Source organism: Drosophila pseudoobscura, chromosome X (assembly GCF_009870125.1).
Source record: "Drosophila pseudoobscura strain MV-25-SWS-2005 chromosome X, UCI_Dpse_MV25, whole genome shotgun sequence".
Taxonomy (NCBI): Eukaryota; Metazoa; Arthropoda; class Insecta; order Diptera; family Drosophilidae; genus Drosophila; species Drosophila pseudoobscura.
In genome coordinates, this window is record NC_046683.1 from 16,131,333 (window position 1) to 16,149,231 (window position 17,899).

Genomic DNA, 17,899 nt, shown 5'->3' on the forward strand with positions numbered 1-17,899 from the left:
GTAGTCAAGTTTGTGTCGCTAATGAACAGCAAACTGGAAGGACATCTGTGGTGGTAGGGATCTAGGGACCCGGAGAGCCTATCACGGAGGCGAAGAAGGCAAGAAAATATCGTCAATAAGGCAAAAGAAATTAGAGAAATGAAATGAAATGCAATTAACCAGCTAAATGACCGAAGAAATAACTGAAGGAATCTATGAGCATGGCTTAGAGGGCAGGTCCTTGGTGAGTGCCTAGATGGAGGAGGTAGATGTGGAGGCCGGGCCTTGGCAGGAGGAAAACTTGGGGTCAGGCCAACAATCAAGCGACTGCCGACCAATTAGAAAATGTAAAATTAGCAGCGGACCAAATCGGGCCTTGAAGTGGGTTTCTTGGCAACACAGACACGAACACAGGCACACGGACCGACAGAGAGTAAAAGAAAGTCATGGCAATTAATAAATATTTAATTTATAACTTGTGCCAAAAAACAAATTCCATTTTGCAACGAGACGAAACCCAAATTGGGCTCTCTTCTTTTGGGGAATTTTAATACCCATGCATGGGGTATGCCGATTTTCCGCAAAGAATAAATCTTTGACAATCGCGTATAATTATGTTTTGTATTTAATATCGGGTTTTGGGTCCTGTGATCAGTCGAAGTCCTGTTCGCTTCCTCACCTACCTTTTCCTTAACTTCTTCGGGGAAAACTACATCTGAATCTACTCTCCATTGGCTCAACTCCACATACGTACTCGGTGTTCCATTCAAGGGTATCAAGAGCTTCGTTCCTCGCAGCAAGATCCTCTGTCTTGTCCAAAGCCTTGATGTCTTTTTACACATTTTATGACGTTTTGTTGCCGTGCAATTAACGTTTGTCCACCAAATGTTTTTCTCGTGTTTCCATTTTTTTATTATAGCATTTTCCAGTTGTTGGTTTTGCTTATGATTATTTTTTCCATTTCCAGTTCCATTTTACATACACAAAAATGTCACTTAATAAATTTTACGACTGTTTTATGTTGTCGCTTTGGCCCTAAAAACGACAGTGGGTGGGGGGAGGGGTACATATATTCAGAAATGGAAGGTGGAAGAGCAGCAAAAGCAGCCGGGGAAGGGGTACCTATAACACGCCCACTACAACACGTAGTATCCATAAATATAAAAAAAAAGGCAGAGAAGAGGGGTTTTTACGGAACACGCCCCACACATGGAGGCTGTTAACCCTTGTGGGTGTGCGTTTTAGCCGAAAACATTCTATTCTATTATTTTTCCCAGCTCTTTTCCTGCTCATTTCGTAGACTCTTTCGTCACGCACATGTCCAGGAAGAGTTTTTCTTCTCCCTGCTCCCTGCTCTCTGCTCTCAGCTCTATTTCGTTTTTTTCCCCCTTTCTCCTGCTCCTACAGAGTCCCCATGATTTGGCTAAATTCATTTTAGGCCGTTCAGAGTGGGTCTGGGAGAGGGTTGAGCGTTGGGTATAATTAAAAGCCCTGCAGAAGAAAAAAAACAAAAACAAAAATAAATAAAAAAGCACACAAGATTTAGGGCCAAGTAGGGACCAAACATCATGAGTTATGAGGGAGTGAGGGAGATGCCTTCAAGTGCACGTCCAGAAGAGGAGAGGGAGGGAGCAGAGGAAGGGCTCCCTCGTAAATCTGCTACCAAGAAATGGGGGAAATATGTAGCTCCAGCGAATCCTAGGGTTAGCCACCTTTCAGTTCCGCTCGCAGTCGCCTTTTCCTCCAAAAACTTTTCAACATTTTAATTTTGCCGAATTTTTCTTCCGCTTTTCTTTCTTTTCTTAGTGAAAGTAATTTTCATTATTTAGAGGCGGCACATGTTCGCCATGGATCCTCTCATTCTACCATCCAAGACCCACTTTGGTCTGAAGTGACGCCAGCTGAAGTGAGAGGCAGTTGTAGAAGCCAGGGGTTCGAGTGTTTTTGGTAAAATTTGTGCGACATTTTGGCTGTTGATGTTAGGACTTTTGGTCGGATTAAATGCGCACTTCCACCTGGTGACATATCTTTTCCTTTTGCCTGCCGTTCCACCTCCTTTCCAACCAAAACTGCCATTGGCCAGATGAAATTGAAAGGAAGTCTCAAGCTCTCGAGCTCTCGAGCGGAGCTGCCGGAGAGGCTGGATGGTACCTGGACTAAGATGGTTCTGGCAAGATGGTCGGCAATCAACGAGAATCAGGACTCAACGATGAACTTTGGCCAAGAAGCCAAAGATGCTCAGTGCTGGAATGGGTAGGTGGTAGGTGGTAGGGGAAGGGGTCGGTGCAGGGTCGTATGTTATGGCATCAGTCAAAAACTTTGCCAGCAACTGAATTATGTCATTTGTTTGACATGGCCTCCATCACATAGCTGTCTCGCTCCAGCCCTGACAGACACCACCCGGCCCCCTCCACATCCCCCCACGTATAGCTTGGAGATACCATAGATGATGGAGAAGGGGTAAATAGCGGCACATGTATAGCATCCAAAATGAAAACAAAACCGAACGGGGCCAGGTACCGAAAGAAAATAAAGTAAAGAAAAACAGAATTGGAATGAAGACGATGAAAATGCCAGCAGCAGTTCGAAGCACAGTGGCTACAAAATTTTTAAAATATCTACAAATAAAAATATTCTTATTTTGCGGTAGATCCGAAGGTGCTTTCCATCATCTTAGGTCAGCACAGAATTGAAAGGTCTCCGAGGAATGACACCATTTTCTTGAGAACGAAGGTGATCGAGCACATTTCTATCAAAATTTTTGTGGTTCTGTTCTACTGTTGAAGTGACGGCAACGGCATTACATTGCCGCATATTTTGCGTTTTCACATTTTCCGCTTTTCATTTCGCCGTCATCGTCATCGTAGTCTTCGCCTTCGTCGTGTGGCTGCTACTGCTGCTACTGCTTCTGTGGCAGTGCCTTGAATATTTTTCTTCAATTTTATTAAAATTATGGAAATGAATGAAATATCTGCTGCATCCCATCCCATCCCGTACCGACCCGTCCCCAATCCATTTCCTGCCCCTCGCCAGCCAACCGCTGCGCATCTTTTAAGCCAAGAATTTATCGAAAATTGCAGCAGCTGCAAAATTGTCTTCCAGTTTCACCCGGTGCCGGTGCCGGTGCCACTGCCACTGCCATTCCCTTTAGCTTCTGCTTCTGCCGCTGTGCACACACCTGGCCAGTGGCAAGTTTAATAATCCGTTTCGCATTTTGCGTTGATGCGAAATCAATCGATGTGCATCGAATATGCCCGGAAGGAGCACCTGAAGGAGCAGCGGGAGCAGCAGGAAAAGCAGGGAGGTTAGCGGGCGGTGCTGGTGGTGGTGGTAACCGGGACGCATAAATCCAACTCATTTGCATGGCCAAGGAATCGAGGAAGCAGCGCAAAGATGCGCCAACGGCAATCCCATCCAATTGGGTGCGCGTTGGGTCTGGGCGTTGGGATGTGGTATGGTGTGGTGGTTAGTGTTTTGTGGGAAAGGCAGGATGTGGGAGAGAACTCCACCCACTTTTCACCTACTTTTCACCTACTTTCCACCCCCCTTTCCAACACTCCTATGCCCAACCAGCTAATTTTTGCATTCCCTAATTGCCCAACAGAAGCGTGGTTCCTTTTTCTTGGCTCAGGGGCCAAGAGTCCTCCGCTAAAAGAACCTCATTTCCGCGAGTCCTGACCCAAGCCTACTTCCTCCCACTCCTAATTCTCCTGACCTCTCGCATCTACTTCTTCCCGCTCCCAAACGACACCCCCTTTGGTGAGTGTCTCGCTCGCTGAGCTGGTTAATTGCATTTTATTGAATTTCTGTATTTTCTTTGACCTTATTGACGATATTTCGTTGCCACTTCCTGTGCTTTGGGTCCACTTCGATCCACAGCTCATTTCCTTGTCGTCTCAGTGCTAGACGCAAAATTTGTCCTTGTTAAAGAACAAGAAAACCAGGCTCTATTAAAGGTAACAGAAATCTAGCTCCAAGTCTGTCTACGCACCGTAAATACTCTGTGCTATAATCAATATCCTTCCCACTGTAATATACATTTCCGTAGAGATCCAAACAATTTTTTTCGTTCGTTAACTCTAAGCGTATGTCGAATGCATTTCCTGCATACCTTCATTAACAGAATAAAACGGAATTTCCTGCTGCTGGCATTTCAAAATTATTCGCCACCTTCTTCCAATCATCGTACGCGTTTTATATGTAGATATGTATATGCAACGCATCGATTCCATATCCCTAGCATTTACCTCATGCTTACAGCTTTTTTCTTTCCTTGAGGAGCGTTGTTTTAGAAGGTTTGTCTTCGATTGACATATCCTTTTGCCAATCCTTGACCTATTTTTCAACCTATCTTTGCAACGGCCTTGTCTCCCAGGTATTTCCGCTTCACAAAAAAGATTCAAGATCTAACATTGCAAACTACCAATCTAGTCACTTGTATGTGCAACATGTATGCCGTACTTTAATATCTCCGTCGCAACACTTTTTTCTTAAACGAAGCTTTCAATGCTGTTTGCAAATGGACGTAATTTTTACAGATCTTAGCAAAGCATTTAATTCTGTGAAGCATACTCTGTACTTATAAGGTTTCCCAAAAACAAATCTTCTATACTGCACTTCGTCATATCTGTCTAATCGCATACAAGGTGTTTTGTTTACTACTGTGTTGTAAAATATCGCTGATGGTACATCCGAACTGTAGGAATTTAAGTGTTCCATAGTATGATGGATTGGGTAAAACTTTATAACAGTGTTCCTTTTATGGTCTTCTCTCAAAGACTTGACACGAACTGGCTATTCATCGCCCAAGGAACCCCCTGGGATCCGCGCTTAACAGGCATTGGCTTGGTGTCGTTGTGCCATCTGATGGTGTAGTCATTGCAAGAAGATAGATAGAACAGAACAACAGCTTATCACAACATCACTCTGATGATCTATCTATATAGAATTGATAACGACGTCTTTATCAAATGTCAGAGTGGGTTCTATAATCAATTAAAATTGTATTAACTACAGTTTAATAATTTACCTAATAGTTTTTTATTAACGATATCTTACACAATAGTTAGTCTTAGCGAGATGGTTTTTATCCTACTCACTCATTGTCTCGTCGATTTGACGCGGGTGGATATTTTCTTTGTGTCTCGAAGGGGTGTGCGATTATGCGATTATTATCCGATTGAGAGCTCAACCTTACCCGTTAGTGGTGTCAAACCCTAGCTGGAAAGAAAACCCATTAGATGACGGTTTAATTGATCGTGTAAACAGCTGAAATATTTTGTATTCTATGTATCTAATACAAATCACTCTACTTGTACAGTTTCTACCCGAAAACAACGTGCTGCGTGCATCAGGCAAATTCATTGAACAACTTCTTGAAGACTTAGTTGGGGTGGTATGGGGTAAGTTCTCAATGTTCTCTGAAATGATTTTTTTCTAAACGATGCCGAAATATTTGTTAATTTATAAACTAATAAAGATAAGTAAAATTTGAACAGTAGGTGCGGTTGGGATATGTCTGCTGTAGAGTCGAGTTTGCATCAGAGTCTCTTAAGGTCTTTTTAAGCCAGGCTAAGCAGACTAATCCGACTCCGACTCCAAGTTTAGTTCCACATCCTGATTCGACGGCGGCTTGGGAGTGGAAAGTGTTGCCTCTCTTGGACGTTGCAAGCGCCAGGGATAGGTGGCGCCGTGACGCTCGAGAATGCCACCTCGGTGAGCGGGTCGCATGTTCAGAGTGCAGGTTTGCTTGATGAGGGCCAGGGCCTTGGCTTCGCTTTGGAGGGCATTATATAACTCGATTTTCTTGCGTGCAATGACGCTGTTGGTGGGTGGACTGATTCCCTGGTTGACGCAATAGTCGCACCACAGCTGGAACTCCGGGAGGCTGAAGGCCATGTTGGAAATGTCGTTCAGCTCGTGGAGCATAGGCACAGAATTGTACCGCAGTCGCAGCGTGATATTGGTGGGTATCCCATCAACAAAGTAGCCAAGCCCCAGCTCCTCGACGCCCACGATCTCAGCTATGCGGTACTCTGGCTGCTCGCCCTGCCCGTTGACGTTGACGCGCACAAAGCAGCTGGTCACCGCCTGCTCAAAGGCCGGACGCACCAGCAGCTGGGTGATGCGGTGCCGGGTCAGTCTCACCGGCTCCAGCTGTTCCAGTCTCTTCACTGGCCTGTCGCTCACTGATGGCTTTGGCAACTCCTTCTCGTCATCAATGCGCAAGGGCGACGCCTTCAGACGTCTCAGCTCTTGTGCGATCTCCGAGATGGGACGACGACTCTTCTCAATTCTCAGACTCGGTTTGGCTTTACTGTTCATCCTGCACTAACTTTATTTTTCTCGTTCGATTTGGCTTCTCGAAAGGTATTTTTATTGTATTCCAGGTCTCCAATATATGCCGAAACGACAGGAGACTAGAGGGTGTCTGGCGTTCGGTATCTGGATCAAAGCCAGAAAACAAAATGTAGGAAAACTAGACTGGGATAAGACTATTGTGGCATTTCAATTGTCTTTTGACTGGCGGCCAAGTGTGGAAGATTTAACGTTCATTTAAAAATACGAAATAGGGAGCATTTCTGCAGGATACCAAAAGGGTAGATGAGGCTATCTATTTGTGATTTATTGTTGATTGTTCTGCAAAATAGAGATTATATCTTCCAAAATATGATTTGATCACAAAGAATCCATTAAATGCCATCCCATTTGTGCTTTGTTTCGCCAAAACCGATGGATTATCCTGAAAATTGAAGACCAAAAAACAAGAATTCAAGTTATTTCAATTTCGAACTCACACTCCAGGGTATCAACTGGGTCCTCCACTGAGTTGTATATTATCCATTTGAATGCATTTAACGACGTTCGTTTTATACCCACCATAAATGCCAGGCCAACTATTAAATTTATATTAATTTTCGCCATTTTTCCTTGGCACATGGCCGCGCCCTGGCTCTTCCTTTTTGGGATACCTGCTGGGAGATCTTCCCTGCGGAGGTTGCGCCGTCAGCCATTTGGCAAGAGATTTATTATACAATTGTTTTAATTACAGTTGCAGCTAATTGTATGCGGACATCGCCGGCAGATGCTACTTTCAATCCTGGCACAGAGCCCAAAGCAGCTCGAACATCCGCTCCCCGGCGCAGGGGCAGGAGGAGCTGGTGGAGCAATGCAAAATCTTTGCATGCTTTGTATGTGAGTCTGCATAAATAACTTGGGACTGCTGGGTCGATGTGATGTACGATGTGGCACATCGAAAATGCTGCTCACGCACAAAATCCTCCCTCTCCCGCTCTTTTTATCACTCTACCATCGTAGCTCCTGCTCCTGCTCCTGCTCCACTTAAGGGCCAACTCGTTTATGCAAGCTCAGTCATCATCATCATAGGCATCGGTATTGGCATCCACCCCCTATGCTCCCATTGTCCCACCCAGCATCTCAGCCGCATCCTTATGCGACGGCATCATGGCCGCATCTTCGATGAACTGACCAACACAAATTCCCTTCGATTTCGATAATGGACTTTTCGGCTATGCTCAAAGGGAGAGGGATAGATAAATGGAAGGAGGAGGAAGGTCAGTAGACTTTGTGATAAATATATAAATCCATTTCGTAGACCAACTGGTGCAGATAGCTCCAGATAGCTCTTCAGTTTCCAAAAGATAATGGGCGATCCATTCAAACATATACAAAACTTGGGCATTTTTTCATACAATATATTAAAGCATAGTAAAATGGAAATTCCACGAATAAAATATGCATACGGTTTTCTTTAAAACTGTCAGCAAAAGGTCATAACTACTCAAAGATCTTAACAGCTTGAGCCTGACTTCTAGGCAGCATATGAAACAAAATCCTAAGTGCCATGAGACTCATCCATCACATGAGCATCAGCTGGCAAAAGCTAAACATGAACAACTAAGGAACTTTTCCTCGAACACCTTCTGCTGAAGGCGAAGTACAGTCACCAACAGGCCAGACCAGACCATACCAGCCAGGCAGGAAGCTCGAGCTTTAAAGCCACGCCTTGACGTTGACGGGCAGGGAAAAAAGTTGCTTGCCCAGGACGAGGACGTGGACAGGGATGAGGAGGAGGAACCCTCATCCAGTTGGCTGACATGCCAAGCCCAGAACTATAGCCATTCTACCCTCCCAGGTCAGACGCGTCGTGACGAGTTATAATGTACACATAAGTATTTAACAGTCTTGTCTTAATCCCCTGTACCGCCTTCCTACCGCCACATCTAAATGAAAAATAATTTATCATGATCTTGTCCAATACCGACAAGAGGATGCCCTTATAGTTCATATAGCCTTGTGCATCTAAGAATCTAATGATCATTATTTTGCTCGTAATTTTATAGCACCCACTTTATAGGAGGTCTCCATACATATACAAAAATATAATTCCCTTGTTCTATGCGAGTACCAGAATGCCAGAGCAACAGAGCTAGCAGCAGACCCATGACTGCGAATGAATCTAGGATACGGATACCCATGTCAAAAAAAGAAAAGCGAAACTCCTCCCGCATGCGGGACTGGGGCTGTGGAAGGACTTGGAATAGGCTAGGGGCACTTTCCAGTTGGCAGTCGAAAGGAAACTTGTTTGTTGCACAGAAACAAAAGCGCTTCCGCTTTTCATGTACAATGACAGAAACAAGTGTTAATGGTTTTGAGCTTAGGCGGTCGCACAAAGGCAAAAAACAGAAGGGAAGCAACGAAACGAAACAAAAAAGACAGCCAGATAGCTGGAAAGGGATAGCCGAGGGCAGCATGACTCTGCTGCGCTGGATTAGATATCAGATCGGACGGTGAGGTGTCTTCAAGTGCCGCACAGATCTCTGGGGCCAAAAAAAAAACCCTGGAGCAGCGCAAATAATCTTTGGATATCTAGCATTGTCTTCATAATCTAACATGTATAATCATAAGAGATGAACCAAACCCTATTTCAAAACCATAGTCAATATTATGGAATGTGGACTCTTTGAAATAATATGCCATAAGGCGCTATCAGAGTAGAGTTTTCTTGGAGAAACTGAGGTCTAGACTAGGTCTAGAAATATAAACATTATCAGCGAGCAGCGATCAATCTTGTTCACGCACACTGCATGTGTTTTGTTTTTGCATTCTCGTGACCGAGTATCGGTTGCAAAGTCCGCTTTGGCTCCAGAGGCATTCAGGACATTCAGGCAGGGGGCTCGAGAGTGCTCACACATTTGTGTCCACGCACGGCATGTACTATTTTGTATTTGCATACTCTGACCTTCTCTTTTTCCCTATTCACTTGTATGTACGCCTGTCTGTCGCCGGTTGCCGAAGAATAAACTGTGGAGCAATGAGGAGAAGTTCAGATCGGAGCAAGAGTGTGCTTTATATGGTTAGATTCTCGTATGACAAGGCCATATTCAATGCATTCTCTCCCTTGGTATATCTTTCCCATTTTCAGATATCCTTTGCCAATTTCAGTGTGAAGCCGCTACCACCGCCGCACCGCTGTCTACCCCACAAGCCACAGCCGCAAAACCCCACTATAACCCACAGCCTTCCAGTGCCTTCTCTGTCCGTGTCTTTGTCTATATCTGTGACGTGAGCTCTTTGCTATTTTGATTTGGCATTTTTTTTACCCTTGGAGAAGGTAATATAATTTTCACTTATATAAAGAACCATCTTCAATGCCAAAAGTTTACTGATTCTTGATCAACAGCAACAGTCGAATCTGAATCTGAATCAGATAACAATATCATATGACTGTTCTTGAAATGATTGGGAGAAAAACTCTTGTGTTCCTAAAGGTATCCGATCTCTGTGGCTGTGATTCTTTTCATAGCTCATCTGCGAGGGTGTGTAAGGTTTCGGTCACGAATAATTATAAATATCTCCTTTATTTTTTTCTCGTGCGGCTGCTTTTTAAATTTTACCTACAGGAATTTTTGCTGCCGCTGCTCCGTATGGATGTGCAACATGCATATGCAAATGCCTCGGCCTACATGTGTCGGTGTCTGTTACCGCTCCACTCCCACCACTTTCCACACCCGACAACCCACCCCCCAAGTCCCAGCCCCATCCGTGTCCCTGTCCAAACATATGGGAAACTTTTGCCAGCATGTTGCCTAGTTTTTTGCACTCATTTCTTTGGCAGCCCTCCGTGCCGTTCCAGTAGAAATTACAATAATGAAAATGTATTTGCAAAACTCGCCTAATTAGTTGAATATGAGCCATGTTGGTATTCAAATATGCACACGAGGCTGTCAGAGAGGGACAGCTCTCCACAGCACAGTGGCAGTCAGAGGGCGGTGGCAGTCAGAGGGCGGTGCAAGTGCGGGTGTGGGTGGCAGAGTGCCACAGACAGCGGGCAGGAGGAGTGGGAGTGAAAGAAGCAGTTGCAGATGCAAACAGACATGCAAATATGGAATACAGACTAGCTTACATACCCTGAAAGATCGATCGTTCCTATGGCAGCCCAGGCATAAGTTAATTTTGTTGCTCTTTGGCTAAGCTAGTGGCTAGTATACAAAATATTTAGAAAAAGCTTTTTGGGTCTTCACAAGCAATAAAATATTTCGACCGGTCGGTGTGAATGCTTCCTCCTCTGTATGGAATTCGGAGTAGCCTCTGTAAGGATATCAAAAAGTTTGAAATGAAGCATGCAGTCTATTGCAGTTCCACTGCCTCCTTTCTCCATCAAAGATTTTAGTACATTTTTCCCTCACTTTCACATTCCGAAAGCGTGTCCAGGGCTCATTTCGTATATTTCTATTCAAAGGGAAGAAAAAGAAACCAAGAATGCTCACCTTATTTTAATATATGTTGTACCTTCCTTACATCCATTTCAACATTCATTGCACTATGGTTTTTGGCATTTATTTTGCATACCTGTACGAATATTTTCCATATTTACAACTTGATTTGCCTTTAAAGGCACAGCCATAACATATGTGCACTACTCATTTTCGGTAAGTTAAGTTTAATCAGCGGATGTGTATACAGTTTTCCAATCATAAAATAAACAAACAAAATTTAATTAAAAAATAAACTAAGTTTTTTTTTACGTACAAAGTACAAAAGTGCCAGTATTGCCACCAGTGGCAGGGGGTAACGAAAATAACATAATTACTAAGAAGCGCAATAAATTGCCACACAATGTGGCACAGACGTAACAGCTGAGGCAGCCACAGAGGGCAAAGGATCAAGTAGTACACCTTCTTTACTATTCCGCTAGCTTATATTTGTACTCACTATTTTGGGAAATTGAAAAATAAAATTAATTGCCTTCATCTTTTCTTATATCTAATATATTCGCGGATCAAAAAACACTTCAACCAGTTCCGGGCAGATCAAAACAAAACTTCAAGTGCTAGGTTTGTGGACCCGAAGTGAGCCGAAGTTGAGAACTCCCAGCCGAAGCTATCATCTGCCAGTGCCGAAGTGGCTTTGGGCTTGCTGAGTCGCTCCACAGAATCCAGTAACAAAATACACAGTTTTTGGCGAGGCTTAGTATAGAGTAATTTAAGACAGAAATGAACCAGTTTCCGACATTTAGCAATTAGTGTGTGTAATTCTGTTTGAAAGCTAGTCGGTTTCCCTGCAGGGTTGCGTTTCGATTGTTTATGAGAGATCTGGACAAAAGGCATACGGTGGCAAACCCAATTAGGTCTAAGTGCTCATTCACACTTTACCTTTGGTAGGGCAGAGTGTATAGTGGGAGGCAGGTGTTTGGGTTGTCGAGCGCATTGAACGCACCTGCTTCCCCTTGATTTTCCCTGGAAAACAAACAAAACATTTTGTACTTTATTTACACTCTTTTTGGTTCTTCAGGGCAAACGCTTTGGCTCTCAGTTTTATGGTTTGGCATCAGGCAGCAGGTGTGAGAGAGAGCATAAATTTGTAGCAGGGTAAATTTATCGTAATTGCTGAGCGAGTGTGGGGAAAGTGGGTGGCGAAGATAAAAATGTCTGTCAAAAATAGGCAAACACATCATCGAGAGACAGAGAGAGAATTCGTCAAGCCACATTTACCCAGATTACTACATTAGTGGGGTTCACGGGGCGTGGAAACATGGCAAAAAACACCCATCTAGAGAGGAATAGAGAGGGGGAGAAAGTTGGATAGATAGATCGACTGACACACACAGACACACACACGCACACATCATAATCACAACACAATCAAATGACAATCAAAGCCGCAAACAGACAAACGGCATACTAAGGCAGTGCCACCCCCAGTGTCCCAGTGTCCCAGTGCCCACGCGTCTGTAAGTGATATGCGTAGGGGTGAAGGGGAAGAGCAGCGTAGAGTGGAGGAGGAGGATGCGGTGTGTGGTGCGTGGTGCGTGGTGCGTCTGGTGAAATTGTGGGTGGCATACTCTGGCCCACATGTGGGCTCCCCTTAATGACGATTAACTGCTGAGCCGCAATTAACTGTGAACAGGCGGAAATACGGTGAATGACAGCTGAAGAAATGGCAGCAAGCTAGAGAGAGCGAGAGGTTGCTATAAATGGGTGGAACCGGAAGCAAAAGATGGGGTCACCGGAAACCGTCGGTAACGTGCCCCCAGGGCATACACTTCCCTACAAATGAATGGATTCAAGGCAAGGGAAATGAGTATTATGAATAAAGCAACCCATGAATGAACCACACAGAAATCGCGATGGATTAAAGGCAAAAGAGTCACAGAATAAATTTATGACTGGCTCTTAAATGGAATAGAAAACACGAAATTAAGAACAAATTTTATTACTATATATTCTCTAACAATCGATGCGAAAGCCAATCAAATAGACCACGTCCTAGTCCATCGGTTTTAATTATTGGCGAATTTGTGAAATAATTTCATATTTCAATACTCATAAAAGAAAAAAATGATGTTTTAATAATACTAATACTAGTGCGGCAATAAGTCACCAAGAGTGGATGTTTTTGTCCTGACAATAAATACCGAAAAACATTCGTGTGAACACTCAAAAATGACATCCACTCCAGTCAATCCACTTATTATCATTGAACTAATCAAATGCATTCCGAATGTCGAATGAATCGGTGAGACACTTAGGCAATCATCTAATCACTAGAATCTGGAATATTTATTCGCCTACTCTTAAAGATGGTGTAACTAATTGTTCGCTTAGCTAGATGCATATTTTGTATATATTTTTTATATATAGTTCATATATCCCTCAGTTTTAAAAACTTGTCTTTTACCATCATTTATTTTCCACATAATTGCTTCATTCTGGTATAATTTAGAATCCTCAATTTGTGATAAATGGCGAAAATCATTTATGGACCCAATAGTGAAACAATTGGTCTGGAAAGGTAATGAATGCATCTGCCACGGAACAAGAAACTATTTTCCTATTCACTTACAAGGACATATGTATGAATGTATGTAGTCGTAAACCAAAATAATTGAAGCAAAGTAAATGAATGATTCATAAATGATTTCTTACACCAATGTCTGGACGTCTGGAGAGTGAGAGAAATGTATTAATAAGGAAAATGGAGCATATGCTGGAGCAGATGTCTTGGAGTGTGCGAGTGCGAGTGCGAGGGAGGACATACGATATGAATGAGTGCCGACAAAAGCAAACAAATGCGCAAATAAATCGAGGTGAATGGAGGCGGGGCACAGGACAGCTGAGGATGATTATGATGGCGCCCACCTAGACACGCACTTGGCCCATCCAAAAGTCAAATGTTGGATGACAATTGCAGCGCATATCCGCTTCCGGGCCCGGCTCCTTCTCCTGCTTCTGCTCCACCCCTGCACACCGAGAGAGGACAGAGGCAGCCACATCAATTTGGAAGCGTGCACATTTATCCTAATCACACACACAAAAGCAGCCCCCCCACTCGCACACACACGCCAAGAGCTTATTTATGTGCCCAAGTTCTTTTTGACATTGTTCTTTTATTATTTTAGTCGTTGTCTCTCCCTCTCCGTCTCCTGTGCTGCCCCTCCATGGGGCGACGGCAACGCTGCTCATTTTTGTCGCAATTTAGCTAAAAGCGTCGTCTAAGAGGAAGTCGTTTTATATTCCCCTATATACCCGCGCCATTCCCGCCTTTTCCTTTAATCTTGTTCCTGGCTGGTTTTTCCTTTTCACATTTTCTCTCAAAGAAGAAGTACAGAAATATAAAGAGAATTGTTTGGGGAAAGCGAAGGGGAAGTGGAAGTGGAGATTTAGATAGGTGGAGGCCCTTCTTGCTTGGATATATCTCCGCGTTTCCATGTACCTTGTGGTCTGGTCTTCTTGTTTAGATGATATTCTACACCCAAATAGGACTAGCGATCTATACAGATACGTCTGTATAGGAATCTTCCCGGATCTGCCAGAAAATAGTTTTTTTGAATGTCCAATTGTTTCACTTTCTCAGAAACACTTTTTCCAACATTCTTTGCGTTACTGCTTCGCCTTCAAAACTTTTTAGATCCCGAAAGTGGCTCCATACAAACCCCGCTGAAAATAAAAAATAAAAAACATTCTCTACTAGGTTTCATCTGGGGGTGTGCTTGACACATGTCGCCCCAGGTGGAGTGCTGCAGAGGGGCAGACAACTGTTGCTGCCTGGGTATACGCATATATACATACTATATACATATGTACTTTATAGCTCTCTTGTCGCGTCGGCCGGAAATGGCGTCAATGTCAACGTCGACGCCAAAATTTTGCTGTCATATAGATGTCTATGTGTGGGTGCGTGTTGTCATGTGCGTGTGTGGTTGACAGCAGCACGTTTGCGTCTATGGTTGGCTATGTCCCTGTCCCAGTTACAGTCGCAGTCTCAGTCCCAGTCCCAGTCCCAGTCCCTGTACCAGTAACATCTCCAGTTGCCGAGCCACAGTTCGCCATTCGGTGGGCCTGGCTCTCTGCTGAAGTTGATGGGACTGCTGTTGCTTCACGTGCTCGTTTACAGTCATTTATCATAAAAATATTTTTGCACTCTCATTTTTATAAACTGTATTGTTTCACACCCCCGGCCATAAGAGCCCGGGAACAGGGCGCAGGGGGTACCAGCTGGAGGATTGTGGCGCTTCGAGTCGACATTTTTATGAAGCTAATTTGATGTTGTCATTCTTCATTCCTCATTTTTGTAGCGCCATTTTCGTTTTTACAGCTCGTGTGTGTCTCACTCACTCGCACTCCCTTCGCATTCGATGAGGCCTGGAGCAGTCAATTCACGAAGGAACTGGAGCTGGAATGGAAACTAAAAGTATGTACGGGCCCATATGGAATGCTGTTGTTGGCAATGTGTCCATAAAGCTACACCTAACGGCCGGGCACTGAAACTTAACGAGGCTCGTCGCACAACTTTTAACGGATCTGCCACTCTCGACTTTTGGTCGGAACTGCGAAGGGCACACAGGAAATGACGAGCAAAGCAAATTATATTTAAACAAGCAGTGCAAAAAAGGAAAAGGAACGAAAAGGATGCGAAAAGCAAAGAACGAGACAAAAGCAGAAGGAAACTGAAGAAAGAATGTGAGATGGGTAAGGACAACGCTCAAGATCGTACATACAGGATTATCCTGCCGTATAACGACTTCTGTGATATCGCACTGAATCAAGATTTCCCTCTTTCGCTCCCACAAAGAACGAAATCAAAACACAAAATCATAGAAAATGATCATATCTAAAAGATTTCGTTTAGATCGGATCATTATTTTAGCTCATTTTCTGTCTCTCTCTCTCACACACGCTCTTCGTCGTACAATGTGTGCGCCCTCTGGCGGAGGAGAGCCTTATTCAGCATCGTCCTTTTGTGAGCCTAGTGCTTGTTTTGCTTCTCATATGTGGGGAAAAATATCAGAAAATGGAAGAAAAGAAAACGTAACGACGATGCTGTACTCTTTGCATACTGTTTTGTCTTAAATTCAAGAGCATGATTCCACGTTTCTTAGTGAAGATATTTTGGAATCCTTCTAATGTTAATGGGCGTTTGGTCAGGGGAATCTCTTCTGCTGTGGGGCCGTTCTAATATAGGAAATATGTTGGGGAATGCATCATCTTGCCTCTAGAGCAAGTGTCACGCCCTCGGAGACATAATAGTAATTGAATTTCCATGTGTGTGAAAATTAAAATCGGAGAAATATCAAGAAAAATCAAGAAAAACCAGGTTTCCATTCTCCCATTAAAAATGATGCGTGAGATGCGTGTCCTACCATAGGACGTAATTATTTATTTGTATTTCCTTCAAAAAGAAAATCAACGAAAATGAACTTTGATACTAAACAAATCCAAATTACATTCTGAATGCAATCTACATATGACTTGTGGGCCCAGCCGATCAACCCCATTTAATAAACGCACTTTGAACTAAAGTTTAATCGTCTTCCCTTCGAAGGGAACAAAATGGAAAGAATACGCACAAATATCCTGGAGAAGCAAACAAGATAGAGAGAAAGAGCTTTGGCCAAAAAGTCGACCCTAAATAGAAACAAATCTATGAGCTGAACAGAGTGAATCCAAAGAGGAAACGGAAGTTGGAGCTTGCGTGCCGCAGCTATTAGCTTTTGCCCATGTGTTTGCGAATGGCTTGGCTTTCTCTCTCTTCTTGTAGCCCTCACGTTGGCTCTTTGATGCGGTCAGTTCGGGACCGAACCGGCCTGGGGTTGGAGATGACTTGCCCACCGCAAATTAAAGTGCACAAAATGCTAAACTTCTCTGTAAAATATTTACGAGACAGCCAGCGGAAACGGGGTAAGGTACGAGTACAGTTTTACCGTTTGAAAAATAGCTTTGTTCCAATAACAGAAGCCCCAACGCGTTGAGAATGTGAGCGTGAGGGAGAGGGTGAGGCTGGCCAAGGGATACTCTGCGGCTTCAGTCGCCTCTCGCCTCCTATTTAAGGATAACACTTCGAAAAATTGCAACCGCCTGCATTGGAAGCTAAGCAACGAAGAGAAAATTCTTTGGGAGTCAGTGTAGAACCCTTTCGGGACTTTTCCAGCAGCCCTGCTCGTCCGCGTCCGTCGGCAAAACTCCAGCAAGTCAAGTCTTGAGAAAATGTGCGGTTTTTGTGGCCTTCGCTGGAGAAATCTAATTAAACAAATAACAAAAGCTAAACTCAACCTCAGCTTCGGCTTCAGTTTTAGCTTCAGCCTCAGCCTCAGCTAGAGAGAAAGCAGAGTTTCTAGCAGGCAATTGCCGTTGCATTCTAAAGGCTATTAATAATAAGTTTTGGTTGACTATACACGCAAAACTTGAAGCTCGGCTCGTCTTGGCTCCGAAGCCAAAATAATTCCAATCTATGAAAACTTTTGGCATGCGGTCAATAAAATTTACCAATGGGATTGTATGGCTTTTCGTATGATAATAATATTGACTTTATTGGAGAGCATCCCAAGTGATGGTAAGAGATGATAAGTGGATTTGTAATGGCCTAGAATCCGTTGCAACAGCTGTAAAGTATATCAAGAAAGGTTTATTCGCTATTAAAACATAGAAAAATATATCCTCCATTTACTTCTACATGATTTTCAGCATTGGTACATCCAATATCCGTTGGTTGTGTTCATGAAACTAGAGATTTATGTAGGGTGCGAAAATCTGCCCTTGTAGCCGTTCTCCGCCTCAAGTTTTGCACTGCCAACGACCGACCCTATGGAGTAATTATAACATGTCCTAATTGAATTTCGTTTCACTTTAAAGCCCTCCCCTCGTTGCGGTCTCCGTCGCGTTGGGTGCGACAGAGGTTAACCAATCTTGGCATTATTAAATTATCCCTTAGACACCGCAATCACACTACCCTCTTCGTTATTACGAGCTTTGCTCTGGCCTTTTGCCATTTTTCAGTGGGTGGCAGGCGACGCTTTTTGTCATTAATCTTCTTTGACGCGCTTAAATCACATGAATAACAAATTAGATGGCATATTAGTACGTGGCTTATATAATGTTCCTACCAGCCCTCGCCTCCCCTA

At 43.7% G+C, this 17,899-nt stretch overlaps 1 protein-coding gene across 1 annotated transcript; it reads right to left on the reverse strand.

The window, feature by feature from the left end:
- Positions 1–5,231: 5,231 nt before the first annotated feature.
- LOC4815113 (RNA polymerase-associated protein Rtf1) lies at positions 5,232–6,412 on the reverse strand. Its single transcript, XM_001354615.3, has one exon. The coding sequence runs from the start codon at positions 6,301–6,303 to the stop codon at positions 5,560–5,562; it is 744 nt and encodes a 247-aa protein (XP_001354651.2). The 5' UTR covers positions 6,304–6,412; the 3' UTR covers positions 5,232–5,559.
- Between the last annotated feature and the right edge of the window lie 11,487 nt (positions 6,413–17,899).

What these genes read in the sequence shown, in the direction of transcription:
- LOC4815113 (XM_001354615.3), bottom strand. Translation starts at nt 6,303, where the DNA reads ATGAACAGTAAAGCCAAACCGAGTCTGAGAATTGAGAAGAGTCGTCGT.